Source organism: Octodon degus, unplaced genomic scaffold, assembly GCF_000260255.1.
Source record: "Octodon degus isolate 3935 unplaced genomic scaffold, OctDeg1.0 scaffold00160, whole genome shotgun sequence".
Classification (NCBI taxonomy): Eukaryota; Metazoa; Chordata; class Mammalia; order Rodentia; family Octodontidae; genus Octodon; species Octodon degus.
Genome location: NW_004524736.1, coordinates 3,846,128 through 3,863,044, shown reverse-complemented (window position 1 = coordinate 3,863,044; position 16,917 = coordinate 3,846,128). Strand labels below are relative to the sequence as shown.

The window sequence follows — 16,917 nt, the reverse complement described above, 5'->3', positions numbered from 1 at the left end:
TCCAGCCCACAGACAACACTGAGTACAAACCACAGCAAATTTATTATTCAATATCCAGTTTCACATCATAGCACCACCCACAGCCCTCACTTTCCCCCCCAAAACCTGGCCCCAAAGGTACAGCTAAAACAGAAAAGAACAAAAGTAAACCCAGATCCCTGCTCCTCTTCTGGAAAAGGAGGCTTTGGCCAGGAAGCCTTTCCACAGGTCCCAGCAGGCAGGAGGGTGGACTCCTCTATGCCCAGAGAGCAGGGCTCCGGGCTCCAACAACAGAGAGAACATGCAGGCAGGAGCAGGAGCAGAGGCCTGTCTGTGGGGAGGAAGAGTGGAGGAGGCAAGGGCACTGCCTGAGGAGTCCGGGAGTCTTGTCATCCCCGGGATGCACGCAGGAGCTTGTGGGCAGCAGGGGCCTGCCCCTGGTTGGCTAGCGCTTTGACAGCTCATGGGACAGCCAGTCCAGCCCATCATACAGGCCTGTGCCTTGAGTTGCACAGGTGGCCTGGACGTACCACTGCAGGAAGAAAGAAAACATCAGCAGCAGGGAGAAAGAGGGAGTCTTTAGGTGTCTTTATGTCTAGCCCAGCCTGTGTGTGGCTCTTCTGGGACAGGAAGGGCCTACTGTGAAAGGATAGCACCCTCACCGTGCGGCTGCGCAAGTGCTGTAGCCCCAGCTTGTCGGTCAGCTCACTCACGGGCATGGCGTTGGGCATGTCTTGCTTGTTGGCAAATACTAGCAGCACGGCATCCCGCAGCTCGTCCTCCTGGAGCTGAGAGGGAATGAGAAGGTAGAAACTATGGTTGCTGGGGGTCCTCAGGCTCCCTTCCAGATGCTGTGCTGGAGAGCCCCCTCACCTTCTATTTTCTTTCTAGTGAACATTCAGTATGTAATCTATTGCTGAACACAAAAGAGAGTTTAAGTGAGCTTGAGGTCATCTTAGCCTGTAGTGGTGAACCCATGGCACACATGCAGCAGTGGGCAGTTTACTGTCACTGAAAGCTCTAAAAGGTTCACCATCACTGACCTAAACCTTAAAGTTTAGAAAAAGAGTCCTTACATTTGAGAACTTGCTCCAGGCAAAAATGACAAAATTTCTGAGTAGAAAAAGCATGTATATGAGGTATCATTTTTTTTTTCTATCACATATAATTCCTCTTTCTCTACCAACTTTTCAGACTTGGATATAAAGGCATGAGAACCCATGGAAAAGTCAGCCCTATCCCAAACAGGATGAGAAACACCAAACAGGGTGAGAAACACCAAATGTCTTGGGTCGACAAAGAAATCCATGCTCCCCACCTTCCACACCTATGGGGAGTTCCCTGAGTCCCACACCACCACACAGATCTGACTCCACCTTGCAGGCTTACCTGTAAGAACATGGGTACTCACCATCTTCTGGAGTTCATCAGCAGATTCCTGGACCCGCTCGCGGTCATTACTATCCACCACAAAGATGAGGCCCTGGGTGGAGAGGAAGAAGGGAAGGAGAGGCAATCACTCCCACCTAGCCACTACCCTAACCTGGTGATACCTCTCATCTTCAACTGTGACAGCCCTTTATTTAGCAAACTTCCTTGATGGTTCTGTGCAAACTACAGGTATAAAGACACCACGACAAAAGGCACAGCCTCTACCCACAAAGAAGCAATCTACCTGACAGATACACAAGGACCAGAGAAAGATACTTGAGAGCTCAATCAGGCAGGGTGGTCCCAGAAGACAGCTTCCCAAGGGACGCCTAAGGTGGCTAAGACTCCGAAGAGTCTAAGGTGAGCTGTGAAGGCCAGGCAGTGGCTGGCCAAGCAAAGCAGGGAAGGGGCAGGAGGGGGCTCCTTGGCCAATGACTCTGTCTTCCTAGCCCTAGCACCTCCTCCCGGAGCTGAGGAGTCCCCCTCACACTTCACCTGAGTGTTCTGGAAGTAGTGCCGCCAAAGAGGCCGAATCTTGTCCTGGCCTCCCACATCCCAGACTGTGAAACAGATGTTCTTATATTCCACTGTTTCCACATTGAAGCCTGCAGATCATTTGGGGGAAAAATAGGAGAAAATGCCCTTAAAGGAAGAAACTCACCAAGTATTTCGATTGCAGCAGGGGCTTTGGGGAGATCAGCGATCAACAGTTGGGGTTAGGCCACATCCACCCCGCCTCCCAGCACATAGAGATACTGTGACCCACTTCACCAGTAGAGATATCTGGTGTCACGGTCAGCTCCAGATAAGGGCTTGGGCAGGACTGGTTGCTGACCTGGACTGAAAAGGCCCGCGGCGGCTCTTCCGCTCCTCCCTGCTTCCCCCAGGGCTCACCTATGGTGGGGATGGTGGTGACAATCTCCCCCAACTTCAGTTTGTAGAGGATCGTAGTCTTGCCAGCAGCATCCAAGCCAACTGCAAATGAGAATGACACCGGAATGGAGACGGGAGCGAGGGAGCCCTCTAGAGACCAGGGACCCGGAGACGCCAGGCCAGGCGGCGGGGCGGGGGGCGGAGAGCCCCAGAGCCTCCAGGTGCGCGCTGTTCTCCACCTTCGGGGCCGGAGGGGTGCGGGCACGGCGCCGCCAACTCCTACCCCCGAAGTGGGCGAGGGACGGGAGAGGCCTGCGAGCCGAGGGGCTAGGGAGGAAGGCCGCGTTCCTTTTAAAAGTCATCTCCAAGGGCGGAATCCTCCCTTCTAAGCAGTGGGACTGGGGAGGAGGGAGCTCACCCCACCCAGGCCTGCAGCTCCAGGTTTCAGGCCCGGGAATGCGCCGCAGACCCGGGCCTTCGGGAGAGCAGGGGCCCGGAGGTTAGGAGGTGGCAGCTTGGGTCCGAGAGCCAGGTGAGCTGGGCTGGAGGGATGCGGGGGCGGAAGGGCTGCGCCGGGGCCGGCGGCCCAGTACGGGCCGCGGGCTCGATCTGCCTCACCCATGAGGATCCGCATCTGCTTCTTCCCGAAGATCCGCGAAAACAGCGCGGACACCGTGAGGCCCATGGCGGGGCCCGAGGGCGGGGGCGCGGGCACGGACGCGGGATGCGGGCTGGAACGGGCCGGCCGCTGGGGGATGGGGCGCAGCAGAGAAGGGGGAGGTGCCGGGGCCGCCGCCGCCTCCGCGCGTCCCGGCCGCCCGACGTCACGCGGCCCCGCCCCCGGGCTCGGGCTCCGCTCGGGTGCGGGGCAAACTGAAGCCGAGCGAGGCTCCGCGGCCCGGCTGGGGCGCGCGGAGGGGCGGGGCGACGGGGGCGGGCCGCTCCGCGTCTCTGGCCAGCCAGTCAGGCCTGTGGCCGCCGAGCTGCGGGCCTGGGGAGGACGGAGGGCTTAGATCCGGGATCTGCGGTAGCAACTGTGCGCAGCACCCAGCTTAGGGGCGCCTGTAGGGGTCCTAGTTTTGTCTTTTGCTCCTTGGGTTCCCGCTGAGGACTTCGCTAAGTGATGGAATCGCTCCAGTGGTGTGCCAGAGAGGGAAGATACCGAGGCTGGTTTCCTTAGTTACTTAAAACGCCCTTTTCATACCCGCGTCAGAAGAACGAGGGGCAGGACTCCCAACCGCGGCTAGAGAGGTCACTGACTCACTCCTGGGCTCCTGGAGAACTCTGCCTTCCTCTCCATCTCCCTAGGAGCGGCGCCTGTTGGATTCCAGCGAGGCAGTGTTTCTAAAGTTCCTTGTCACAGGCTTGCAGATCTGGATTTTGTTCCATTTTATTATTAGTACATGTGTGTTCATAGTGATTACATTCCTTCTGTGGAGCTGGCACATGTACATAACACATCTCAATTCTTTTTTTCATTTCCTCTCTTTCCCCTCCCTTTCTCCTTTCATGGTCCCCTTTCTACTTGAAAAAAAAAATCTCCCTATTTTTAATTTTTGCTCCTTATATTTTTGGTTTCTCATATAATAGAAACCATGTGATTCTTCAGCTTGTGTGTCTGATTTATTTCACTTAATATTATGGTCTTAAGATACATCTAGGTACCTAAAGATAACTCATTTTTTTCCTACTTTATGGTAGAGTAGTACTCCATGGTATAAATACTACATTTTCTTTACCCATTCATCTGTTGCTGGTCATACAGGATGCTTCCAAGCTTTAACTATTATGAACTGTGCTGCTAGAAATATGAGTATGCATGTATTTCTGAAATATGTCTTTTAACTTTTGGGGAGATATCTAGAAAAGGAACAGCTGAGTCAATTGGAATGTCTAGTTTCAGTTGAGTGTCTGTACTGATTTCCAGTTATACTGTAGATTCCTATCAACAACGTATACGGGTTCCTTTTTCCCTGAAGTCTTCACCAGTTATTATTTGATTTCTTGATAATAGCCATTCGTTCTGGAGTAAGACCTGGATTATCAGTGCATGCCTATCCACGATTTCCTGAGAGTTTTGTCTCCCTGGATCTTCAGAGCTTCACATGTAATCTCTGTCATTTTAGCATTGGAGGAGAGTAGTTGGATGGGAATTAATGTATATTTCTTCTGTGGTGGAAAGTGGGTGGGTTGATGTTGGGCATCTAAAATAGCTTAACGAATGCATATTGGGTAGAACAGGACTGAATGGGATAGGTCTAGTTTGGATTCCCAGTGGGTTTCTAGAATCAATTACTTATGGAGTAGAGGTGGGCTGAGCTGGGAATTTAAAAGCCTTTACTCAATAAGTGTGTTATAGGCCTGTCTCAGTTACTGTTGCTGGGACAAATACCCAACACACAAAGTAAGGAAGGAAAGGTTTATTTAGCTCACAGTTACTGGAGGTTTCAGTCCATACTCAGCTGGCTCCAAGGCAGAGCAGCACATGGCAGAGGACGTCCTTCCATGGTGGTGCAAAAAGCAGAGCCAAAAAAGGGAGGGGCAGCTAGCTGGCCTCTCTCTCCTCCTTACATTGTGATGCAGAGTATCTGCCTCAGGGCACTCACACCCATAATCCTACTCACACCCATTGATCAAGAATCAATCACAAACTCCAGAAGCTACCCCATGACTGTATGAGGCTTTGGGGGACAACTAGAAACAAACCATAACAAGGCCTTAAGCTAAATATCACTTCTTCCATTATTTTTTTTTAGGATTTGGCTTCAATCTCCACACACCTTCATTTTCTGATTTATAAAAGAGAACTTACACTTGTTCTAACTCCAGGGTTACAGTGAAGATTAAAATGAAGTGACAATGCCAGTAAATGTTTTGTACATCACATTTGGATACTAGCTGGGCTATTAAGGAAGTTGGTCTAAACAGAACTTCAGAGCTTGCTCCATCCTGTCCAGCAAAGTCTAATAGAAAAGGCATTTGGAACCAGGTGTGTCTGACTTTATTCCTTGGTCACAGTTACTTTCCTAAGGCTTCTACAAGGTTGAAAAGTACATTTAAAAGATTCCCAATATAATAACAGAGCTAGCAGTCACCATCTTAAGCTCTTATCAGCTCTTTCTCCATCCCTGTTGCCACTACCCTGTTTCGTGACCATCTCTTTCCATGACTGAAAAAGACTCCTTACAGGTCATCTGTCCTTAGGTATATCCTTAATACAAGACTTCATGATACCCCTACCCCTTGAAGTTCAAATCCTTTAGTTTTTTACTGTCACCCAGGATAAAATTTAAATGTTTAAATTGGGTCCCTGCCTATTGTGGTAGGCCTATCTTTGTCTTTTTGAGACAGGGTCTCATTATGCAGTTCAGGCTGGCCTTGAGCTTACTTTGCAGCCCAGAGGTGCTCTAGATCTCTCAATGATCCTCCTACCTCAGCCTCCCAAATTCTGGGATTATGGGCCTGTGCCACCATGCCAGGCTAGAAAGGTCTATCTATTGTCACCTTTTTTCTGTAACCTAAAATATTTCCTTGAGATTATTCTTACGTTTCCTGGATGAGTCAGGTTCTCTGATACCTAGAAGTCCTTTATTTTTTTAAATGTATTTGACACAGGGCCTCACTACACTTCTAACTTCGTAGCTCAGACTCAGTGATCCTCCTGTTTTTAGCCTTCCCAGCGCTAAGATTACAGGTGTGCTCCATCACACCTGATCTTGGTGGCCAGCTCAGTGCATCAGGGGGCAGGGCTGGCATAGCCTATGGTGCAGAGGATCAAACCCCTGTCCCTGCACTTGCCTAAGCAGGCGCTTAGTCTGCTGAGCTACCTCGCCAGCCCTCATTGCAATCTTTTCCACTTGCCTGGAATGCTGGTTTTCTTCATTTCTACTTAGACAGGCAATCATTACTCATTCTTCAAAATCCCAAAATATTTTTCCCTGAGATCCTCTGTGCCTTTCCTAGACAGGCCTTCCTTCCTTTTCCACTTCACTTTGAATATACCTATGCATACTGGTATGAAAACGGGGTCTTTTCTTTCTTAATGGCTGATTTTTTTTACTAGACTGTGAGCTTGTTGAGGTCAGAGCCATGTCTCTCACTGGTAGTATCATTAGTATATTTCTTACTTAGCATATTGAAAGTCAGACTGCGCTTACAATTACTAGTTGTGCGACCTTCGACCTATTACTTAACTTTCCTGTGACTTTTGTTCCCACGTCTATAAAACAGCGTTAATGACACTCTGAACAGAATTTTGTAGACTAGCAGAACTTGTGAGGCTTCTGGCATGTTGCTGGCATTTAGGATGGATCTCATGGTTACTCACTAAGCAACTAAACAGAACTGAAGAGAGGAACCAACTATAACGCTATAATGTGAATGAAGTATTAAGTGCCGCGCTCAAAAGGGCTGCAGTTTTCCTTGGTCTAAATAGTCTTAGCCATCGTCCTTTAGGGACATAGGTCATGAATTCCAAACAGTTGGACACGTCTCACCCGGATATTTGCGAGGAACGCCGTGTAACGTCGCCACCCTCCAGCCCTCACTCATGTAGCCCGACAACAGCTTGCCACACCAGCACTCAGTGCCCCACACTGCAGATGCTCCACTCTTTCCTAAGCTGTGAGTACAGCGGGAAGCCCTGCGGAGTTCTACACTAGCCCTCCCCCCAGCTGCAGAAGCAGCTCCGGCCTCCCGCTCTCCAGGGGGCGGAGCCTGTGGCGGCATGTGCGTCACTTCCGGCGGACCCGGAAGCGCCTTGCTGGCCGGCGGTAGTTAGGAAATAGTGATGGGACTGAGTTCAGTTTAAGCGCTTGGCGAATGTGGGCCGAGGGGGCCGGCCCGGTTGCTGTGGCCGGAGAGGGTGGAGCCGCTTCTGGACCAGTGCGGAGGAGTCTTGGCTCTGTATATTTCTCTCCGGCTAGTGTCGCTCCGCCTCCGGGGTAGGACTGGTTCGTCGTTCTGGGCCTGGCACCCTGCAGGAGATTCGGCCAGGCTGTCACCTGCCCTGCATCGGCTCTCTGACCGTTGGGATCAGGAGTGTGTGTTCCGCGGCCGATAGGTCTCCTCGCGTTGCTTCCAGATCCTCGCCTCCGCACGCCTCTCCTGGGCTGCCAGAACTCTGACGTGGAGGAGCCCGCTTGGATTCTCCATGGAGAAGTTTGGGATGAATTTTGGCGGCGGCCCGAGCAAGAAAGACCTGCTGGAGACCATAGAGACGCAGAAGAAGCAGCTTCTCCAGTACCAGGCTCGGCTCAAGGATGTGGTCCGCGCCTACAAAAGTTTGCTTAAGGAGAAGGAGGCTCTGGAGGCCAGCATCAAGGTGCTGTCGGTGTCCCACGAGGCGGATGTGGGCCTCGCAGGTGTCCAGTCTTCAGGTCTCACCTTTTCTGACTCTGTGGATGATCGCTGCTCCACTTATAGCGAGGATAGCACCGGGACCGCCACTAGCTTGGATACTGCAGCCAGTCTCACCAGCACCAAGGGTGAGCTTGGTGTAGAAGATGACAGAGTGGCCCGTGGAGTACCACCTCCGAAGTCCGAAGAGGCTAGTGGGTCAGAGAGTGGCGTCAGCAGTAGCAGTGGTGATGGATCGTTTGTAGGTGGTGAGGTGGACAAAAGACTGCACCAGCTGAAGACCCAGTTGGCTACTTTGACAAGCTCTTTGGCAACCGTCACGCAGGAAAAGTCACGCATGGAGGCTTCTTACCTGGCTGATAAGAAGAAGATGAAACAGGATTTAGAGGAGGCCAATAAAAAGGCAGAGGAAGAGAGGGGCCGCTTTGAGGGAGAAGTGAAGGGGCTGCAGGAGCAAATAGCAGAAACCAAAGCCCGACTTATCACACAACAGCATGATCGGGCCCAAGAGCAGAGTGACCATGCCTTGATGCTGCGTGAGCTGCAGAAGCTGCTGCAGGAGGAGAGGACCCAACGCCAGGACTTGGAGCTTAAGTTAGAAGAGACCCGAGAAGCCCTGGCAGGGCGGGCATATGCAGCTGATCAGATGGAAGGGTTTGAACTGCAGACCAAGCAGCTGACTCGTGAAGTAGAGGAGCTGAAAGGTGAGTTACAAGCCATTCGAGATGAGAAGAATCAGCCAGATCCTCGTTTGCAAGAGCTTCAAGAAGAGGCTGCCTGCCTTAAGAGTCATTTCCAGGCTCAGTTGCAGCAGGAAATAAGAAAGGTAATTATCCATGTTTCCTACAAACAATAGTCATTTAGCCCAAAGTGGGAAATAGTAAATGTTTTCCCGTCCCCCTTTTGATAAATCTGAAAATTGAGTCCTGGGAAATCCTGTTATGCACAGTGTTAACAGTATGTAGAGAGAGTCCTTCCAACAGGAGGTGGAGTTTCAGAGTGTGGCTGGATCTGAGCAAGAGGGCTGTGAGCCTCTGGGCATTGAAATCTTACCAGATGTGTACTGTAAAGCATAGTAATTGTGGTTGTATCTGTAGGTGGAGTGATCTATACTATTGGATTGCTTTCAGTCAAGATTTGCTTGTTTTAGAAAAATGTTTTGTAGTGTCTCCTTTTGCTGTAGTGGGAAATTAACTTGGTTTTGAATTTCTAGGAATATTAGAAAAGAGTGTTATAAAATTTCTTAATAGGATTTGGGGGAAGTATGTGATAGACAACAGGAACAATTTATATTTGAGCTCTGGAAAACTAAAGTAGAATAATAACAGATATATAAAGGAGCTTATTAGTGAACATTTTGAGTTCCCTAAGTCCCAGTACTATACTGTGACCCTTGCTCCCTGATCCCCAAAGCTTGCTGTGGGGCTTTGTGACTTTTCTGAATTCATTTTTTGTCTGTTCCTTTGTTTTGTAGACAGCCCTTGCAGAGGATCAGCTCCGCCAGCAATCTCAGGTAGAAGAGCAGAGGGTTGCAGCCTTAGAAAATCAAATATCTGAAGTGTCTGAACTGCTGGGCACCTATGAGAAAGCCAAGCAGAAGGACCAGCTGACCATCCAGAAACTAAAGGAGCGCATTCTGCAGCTGGATCTGGAGAACAAGACACTGGCTCTTGCAGCCTCCAGCCGATCTTCTCTCGAAAGTCATGGAGATGAATCCAGTCTGGATGTCAATGTCTTGAAGGATAAGATGGAAAAGCTGAAGAGGCTGCTGCAGGTCGCAGTCAGGAAAAGCCAGGTGACCCTGGATGTGGAGAAGCTCTGTGATTTGGAGATAATGGCCAGCTCAGAGGCTGCAGATGGGGAAAAAGCTACTGCACTCTATTACCAACAGGAGCTGAAACAGCTAAAGGAAGAGTTTGAGCGTTACAAGATGAGGGCCCAGGTTGTGCTCAAGAACAAGAATACCAAAGATGGGAACCTGGCAAAGGAGCTGGAGGCAGCACAGGAGCAGCTTGCAGAGCTTAAGGAGAAGTACATCTCTCTTCGGCTGTTCTGTGAGGAGCTTGAGCGTCAGCACCAGCAGGAGGCTGAGGACTGGAAGCAGGAGCTGGCCCAGCTGCAGCAGCTTCACCGGCAAGAGCTGGAGCGCAGCCAGCTAGACTTCAGAGACCGAACACTGAAACTGGAAGAGGAGCTGCACAAGCAGCGGGACCGAGCCCTGGCTGTGCTCACTGAGAAGGATTTGGAGCTGGAGCAATTGCGTTCCGTGGCCTTGTCCTCTGGGCTGTCTGGTCGCAGAAGCCCTGTGGGTAGTGGGGGTCCTAGGGATCCGGCCGACACATCTTCCCCAGATAGCCTAACCCAAGCACTGCAGCTTGCTGTGGCCAATGAGCCCACTTTTTTTTTGTATGCTGAGCAGTTGGCTCGCAAGGAGGTGGAGATCACATCATTGAGGAAGCAGAAACACAGGCTGGAGGTGGAGGTGCACCAGCTCCAGGACCGACTACTGGAGGAGAGGGAGCGGCATCGTGAGGAAGTTGGGGCCCTGCAGAGCCACATTGAAAAAAACATCAGGGACCAGAGTAGAGAGGGCGCCAACCTGGAGTACCTTAAAAACATCATCTACCGTTTCCTGACCTTACCTGACAGCTTGGGGCGCCAGCAGACCCTCACAGCCATCCTGACTATTTTGCACTTTAGTCCAGAAGAGAAACAAGTGATAATGCGGCTCCCAAGCAGTGGTAGCTGGTGGCCCTCGGGCAAGAGATGATGATACTGTTTTCAGTGACTCCAAAAATCTCTGTGCCTCTGTTGTGTAGGAAAGGGCGGGCTCTGATTTTTCCTGCCCTTTCTTTTACATTATCATTTCTTCACTGTGTTGAATGCAGAGGAGTCTTGTGGAATGGGATTTTCTGCCAAATGCCCTTAATGCTGCTTTATCCTTGAGCCCTAGGAACACCACCAGTGTTGGGACAGCATCTTTTGGTAGTGTGTACATGAAGGGAATTGGGGAAGGGGATAGGAATGAGGCACAAAAGTTGGGAAAGTGGTGAAAATCTTTTACCACAAGATTTATTTTTATTTTGATTTAGCCTCCCAGTGTAGAGATACGAGTACGTGTAACTCTAAAAGGAGTTACATATATTTCCTCCATCTCATCCCAGTATAAGTGTGGTCCATTGCTGCCCCAATTCTCTGGGGATTTATAAAGGCAGGCAGGAAAATTTGAAATAGTGACAAGTTTTGTACCTATTCCTAGAGCTAATGAATGGTGAGTTCGTCCTGGAACTGGAAAGCTTGGTCTAGGTAGACCTATGGTGATTTAAGCAATCTAGATAACACATTCCTTGTGACCATTTTGGAGAGGACCCTGAGCACCAGTTTGATTATTGAGATTTCCTGAATAACCTGCTTTGCCTGGGCAGGGTTAAAGTAGATCTCTATCACTTCTTTTTGCCTTAATTTATCTAAGGTTGGCCTGAGATTGTGAGAGAATGACTTCACTATCTTCTTAATGTTGAACTTGTATTAAAAGAGAAAATCCTAGCTTCTTACAGAGCGGCATTCTAAAGGTAAGCTCTGATCCTGGTTGGGTAGAAGGAATTCCCACTGAGAAATTCTCTTAGCTATTTTTGCTTTGTAAGAACAGGGAAGAAGAGATTTGTTGCAGAAGATTTCAAAAGATTCCTATGACCCTCGTAAGAAAGTGGAAGTTCAGATGAAGCTGGGGTAGAGTATCTTATGCCTTGTGGGGTGGCTTTATTCACAGATGAGAAGGAGGGTCTCAGAAAACTTCAGTCCCATTCTTTTATTTCCTCATCTGCTCTTGCTGGCCACAGAGATCTTTCTGAAAGACCAATGCTTGGCCGTAATTGGGCTGTTGTATGTACATGTATTTGCCTGTCACTTCATTATAAAGGTCTGCTTTGTGAGGGTTTGGGGTACAGCAGACTTTGATTCACAATGTTCTAAATGGGAAGTTCGATGACCTTGGTTCTTTTTAAACAGAATTAACGTGTTCAGATTAAAATAAAGTACAGAATTACTAAAACTGAGTGACTTGACCTGTGTGTTTCCTTAATGGTATCTATATATCTGAATATAAATAGAATGTGAATGGAAATGATGAATAGAAAGACTGAAAATAATATTTCATTGTTAATCTGTAGTTTGAATCCAGGGGGAAGCATCTCAAAAATACTTTTTTTTTTTGTTTTTTTGTTTTGTATTTTGAGACAGGGTCTCACTGTGTAGCTCAGGCTGGCCTTGAACGCTGTGATCCTCTTAGGTTCCCAAGGGCTGGTTTTACAGGTGATGTGTGCCATGCTGAGCACTTCAGTATTTTAACTGCCCCAGTTATAACACAATGTTTTTTAGCCTGGCATTTGTGTATATGTTTGTGCAAAAGCAGCTACACTGGAAATGGCATTCTCATGGCTTTAGTGAGCTGGCTTGACATTTTCATAATTTCTGTTTCAAGCTCTAGAAGTAATCTGTTGATGAATATTTCATTATCCTTAAAATCAGGATTCATTGTGTCCTAGAAAAGTATCTCAGGTCATCCTTTATAGATTTCCCACATTTCTTTACCTTGTCTCTTTAAATGCAGGATATCTTTTGATTGTTGCTATTTCTAAGTGGTTGTGGGTTGAATAGAAAGATGCATAGTTTCGATTGCTTTTCTATAACTAATAATTTCTGTGCTTTTGACTTTTAAGAAAATAGTAGGGCCAGAGAGATGGCTCAGTAGAATAAGTGCTTGCCTGGCAAGAGCAAGGGCCTGAGTTCAATCCCCGGTTCTGGAAAAAAAAACAAAAACAAAAACAAAAAACATTAAAAAAAGGAGCCGGGGAGATGGCTCGGTGGAATAAGTGCTTCCCCAGCAAGCACAAGGGCCTGAGTTCAATCCCTGGTTCCACAAAAAAAAAAAAAAAAAAAGAAAGAAAAGAAAAGAAAAAAAAAAGAAGAAGAAAAAAGAAAATAGTAACCAGGCAAAGAAACTCAATTTTTGATTAATGATTTTTTGTTCGACAAAATTAATTTTATCTTAAGCAAAATGGTGTCACCATTAGTATTCATAATTAGAAATACTAATATAGTCAAGTTTAAATCATTGGTTGTTTCCTATTTTGTATGGTACTTTTTGTCTTTTATTTAATTGAAAATTAAGAAATTTAAACATACCTAAAACTGTACATAACAGTGAGGTACCAAGTGATGTCTGTACCCCTGTGTACATTATGTAGCTCATCAGAAATTTGTTATTAAGATGGGAACATTCATGATCCTAGCCTCTTGAAATCTACTGTACATTATTGTCTGTAGCTACTCTGCAGTGCAGTAGTGCACCAGACAGAACTCCTTACTACTCCTAATTAATAGCATTAATCAGTCTCCTCATCTATCCTTCCCTGCTTTTGTCCCTAGCCTCTGCCAGTAATCACCATTTTACTCTCATTGTCTATGAAATAAACTTACCTTCCATGTACAAGTGAGCTCATGCAGTACCTGGCTTTCTGTGCCTGGTTTATTGAGCATGATCACTGGTTCTATCCATGTTGTCACAAATAACAAGATCTCATTTTTTATGGATGAATATTTTGTTGTGTACATATACCACAATTTCTTTATCCATCATCAGTTATTTCTGTTTCTTGGCTATTGTGAATACTGCTGCAATAAACATGAGAGTGCAGATGTCCAATACTGATTTATTTCCTTTTCTCTGTCTCTCTCTTGCTCTCTCTCTCTCCCTTTTTCCTCTCTCACCCCTCCCTCCCTCCTTCCCTCCTTTCCTTCCTCCCTACTTCCCTTGCTCCCTCCCTTCTTCCCTCCTTTCCTTCCTGCATTCTTCTCTTCTTACTGTGCTACCCAGAATGGCTTAAAACTTCTGGGTTCAAATAATCCTATTCCCATGTAGCTGGGAGCTCAGGACGTATGCCACCATGTCCAGTTAATTTAAATTCCTTTGAGTATACACTAAGTAATGGAATTGCTAGATCACATGGTAGTTTAACTTCTTTTTTTTTTTTTTTTTTTTTTTGGTGGAACAAGGGATTGAACTCAGGCCCTTGCACTTGCCAGGGAAGTGCTTATTCCACTGAGCCATCTCCCCAGCCCTAGTTTTAACTTTTTGAGGAACTGTCATAATTTTTCCATGATGGCTGTACTAAATTACATTCCCACTAACAGTTTCCATAAGTTCCCTTTATTGCACATCTTTGCCAGCACTTTAGTCTTGTTGATAATAGTGATAATATCTTTATTCTTGCTGGTATCTAATTGTGTCTCTGATTTTTTTCCCTGATGGGTGATGTTGAGCATTTTTTCATATCTTGTTAGCCATTTATATATCTTTTGAGAAATGTCTGTTCAGGTCTATTGCCTATTAAAAATTATTTTTTGGGGGGTTGGGCTCCTTACATACACTGGATACCAACCCCTTGTCAAAAGTATAGTTTGTGGTGCCTCGTTTCCTTGAGCATTGTGCACTTGAATGTGTCCTTTATTCTCATCTTTTCATGCCTTTTGTTTTTAAACAAAAGAGTATAATTTGCAAATGTTTTCCTATGTAGGTTGTTTCTGCACTCTGTTGTTTACTGAACAATTAGTTTGATATAGTCCCACTTGCCTACTTTAACTTTTGTTTCTTGCACTTTTTGAGGCCTTATCCAAAAGTCTTTGCCAATATCCTAAACTACTGCCAGTATATGTTCTCTGGTGTTTTTATAGCTTCAGTGTTAAATATAAGTCTTCATTCTGGATTGGCTTCATAATTGGTGAGAGATAGTGGTTTAGTTTCCTTGCATGGAAATAGCCAGTTGTTTCAGCATCACTGATTAAAGAGACTTCAGTGAGTATTAACACTTGTTGAGCATCAGTGGGTTGCAGATGCAAAGGTTTACTCTTAGGCTCTTCATTCTGTTTCATTGGTCTGTGTGTCATATATATATATATATAATTTGGTTGTTACAGGGTCTCACTATATATATATAATTTGGTTGTTACAGGGTCTCACTACGCAGAGCTTTCAGCCTCCCCAGTGCTGGGATTATAGGCATGCACCACCAAGCCTGGGCTCTGAGGTCCGCTCAGCCTGCCCTGTGGGGCTGGCGCGGCTTGTGGTGCCTCAGATCCAACGGAACCATTGTTCCTGCCTAAGCTTGCCTAAGCTTGCCTAAGCAGGCGCTTTTGTCCTCTGTGCTATCTTGCCAGCCCGTGTGTCTGTTTTTATATCAGTATCCTTCTGGGGTTTTTTTGTTTTTTTGTTTGTTTGTTTGTTTCTTAGAAATTGTTTTATTTTTCATCAGCCTCATTCCCATTTTGCTTAAGCACAGGCAGAACAGCTCAAGACTACTTGGTGGGGGTTCCTACCCACTCAGTGGCCTGCGCAGTGGGGGCTGCACACCAATCTTCTGTGGCTGGCTGAGCACTCCTGTCTTCAGTAGGGAACTGCTGAATGGGCACAGCGGGCACCTGCATGCCCTTGGACCAGTCTATGACTTCAGGCTGAGCAGCAATGAACTCTGGAGCTGGTGCAGTCCATTCACCCTGAAATTCCTCCTTGGTCTCAGCATTTTCAGCAGTAGCTTGCTCTTCCTTTTCAATTTCTTCAGTATCCTGGTAGAAGTAGAGATCAGGCACGACTTCCCATGGGTGTTCATGGGAGATGGTGCCACGCATGCGCAGCACTTCCCGGGATAAGCATCCACCACATCAGACCCACTGAGTGAGCGCTCTTATTGTTGCAGGGGATGGCAATGACCACATAGTGCAGAGGAGAATCTGTGTTGTGCAGAGCAATGGTTGGCAGATTGACATAAGATGCCTCAGTTAGGGGCTGGTGGTCAGCCTGGGGGTCAGTAACCACCAGAAGATGCGACTCTCGGAAGGCTGCCTTGATCCGGTTAGTGAAGGTTCTAGGAGTGGAGTGGCTAGTGATAGGACTAGCTCCAGTGGCAGCAGCAAACTTCAGCACAGCCCGCTGTGTTCCTAGAAGATATGACGCTGACATCAGCAGGGTTTTCAATGGCTACTATGGCTCAAGCTGCCAGGAGGAGTTTCTCCCAAGTCTGCTTTAGATTTATGATGTAGATTCCATCACTTTTCCTTTTATAGATATACTGCTCCATCTGGAAATTCAGGTTGGTGAATTTCCACCTAAGTGGGTTCCTGCAGCAAGGAACTTGATGACTTCCTCCTCTTTCATTTGCAGGACATCAAGGGCTCCAGACATTGGGAAGTTTCCCTTTAAGTTACAATGGAAGTCAAGAACAATGACGTATGGACTCCTGCCTGGGCAGTATGGAAAGCCACACTGAGTTTTTTGAAACAAGGTCTCACTATGTTGTTCTGGGTAGCCTTACACTCACTATTCTAGGCTGGCCTTAAACGTGTCATGGGTAATCCTCCAGCCTCTTCCTTCTGAGTGCTGGGATTACAAGCAGGCACCATCACACCTGGTGGCATGGTGTTCTGATGACTACAGGTGTGTAGTACATTCTGAAATCAGGTACAGTAGTACAATACTGCATTGCTCTTTTTGTTTAGTATTATGTTAGCTACTTGAATTTTCTATGATGCAGACAAATTTTAGGATTTTTTTAAATATTGTAATGAATTTTATTGGTATTTTGATAAGGATTGCATTGAATCAGTAGATAGCTTTAGGTAGTATAAGCATTTTAACAATATTGATTCTTGGAATCCATGAAGGTGGGATGTATGTTTTTTTTGTGGGGGTATGTATTTTCTTCAGTTTCTTTCATCAATGTTTTACACTTTTCATTGTAAAAGATCTTTTAATTCTTTGATTAAACTAAATCCTAGAAATTTTATTTTATTGTAAATGGTATTGCTTTCTTGATTTCTAGTTCAGATGATTTGCTATTGGTGTATAAGAATGCTGACTTTATTTATTTTTTCCATAATTTTATTGAGAAACAAATAGCAATGAGATAGTTTCAAACCAAATTGGTAGGACAGTTTCAATAATTAACACATTGCATACATTCTTCCTAGTGGTTAATTGCTAACAAGATGCAGACTTGATATCCTATTTACAAACACCATTAGAACAAATCCCTCCATTCATTAAGAGAATGTAACTATATATCTAATGTAACCACTTTGAATACACAGATACAAAATGGACATTCATCTGTATGCCCTTTTTTGTTAAGTTCTGTTATTTGAATATTATAGGTGTGTAAACTCAGCAATACATTCTAAAAGAGTCCAGTAGCCCATAATAGTATTGGATCTTCCGCTTGACTG

The 16,917-nt window shown here is 46.5% G+C and overlaps 2 protein-coding genes and 1 pseudogene across 2 annotated transcripts; 1 reads left to right on the top strand and 2 right to left on the bottom strand.

Moving 5' to 3' along the window:
• Positions 1 to 23: 23 nt before the first annotated feature.
• Arf5 (ADP ribosylation factor 5) lies at positions 24 to 3,114 on the bottom strand. Its single transcript, XM_004642713.2, has 6 exons — positions 2,902 to 3,114; positions 2,305 to 2,385; positions 1,906 to 2,015; positions 1,391 to 1,462; positions 642 to 767; positions 24 to 511 (listed from the first exon to the last, which is right to left on the bottom strand). The coding sequence occupies exons 1-6, from the start codon at positions 2,966 to 2,968 to the stop codon at positions 425 to 427; spliced, it is 543 nt and encodes a 180-aa protein (XP_004642770.1). The 5' UTR covers positions 2,969 to 3,114; the 3' UTR covers positions 24 to 424.
• Positions 3,115 to 7,001: 3,887 nt separating this feature from the next.
• On the top strand, positions 7,002 to 11,804 carry Gcc1 (GRIP and coiled-coil domain containing 1). The gene is made up of 2 exons (XM_023702841.1): positions 7,002 to 8,467; positions 9,116 to 11,804. The coding sequence occupies exons 1-2, from the start codon at positions 7,436 to 7,438 to the stop codon at positions 10,409 to 10,411; spliced, it is 2,328 nt and encodes a 775-aa protein (XP_023558609.1). The 5' UTR covers positions 7,002 to 7,435; the 3' UTR covers positions 10,412 to 11,804.
• A 3,190-nt stretch (positions 11,805 to 14,994) lies between these two features.
• On the bottom strand, positions 14,995 to 15,755 carry LOC101589221 (annotated as a pseudogene).
• Positions 15,756 to 16,917: the final 1,162 nt, after the last annotated feature.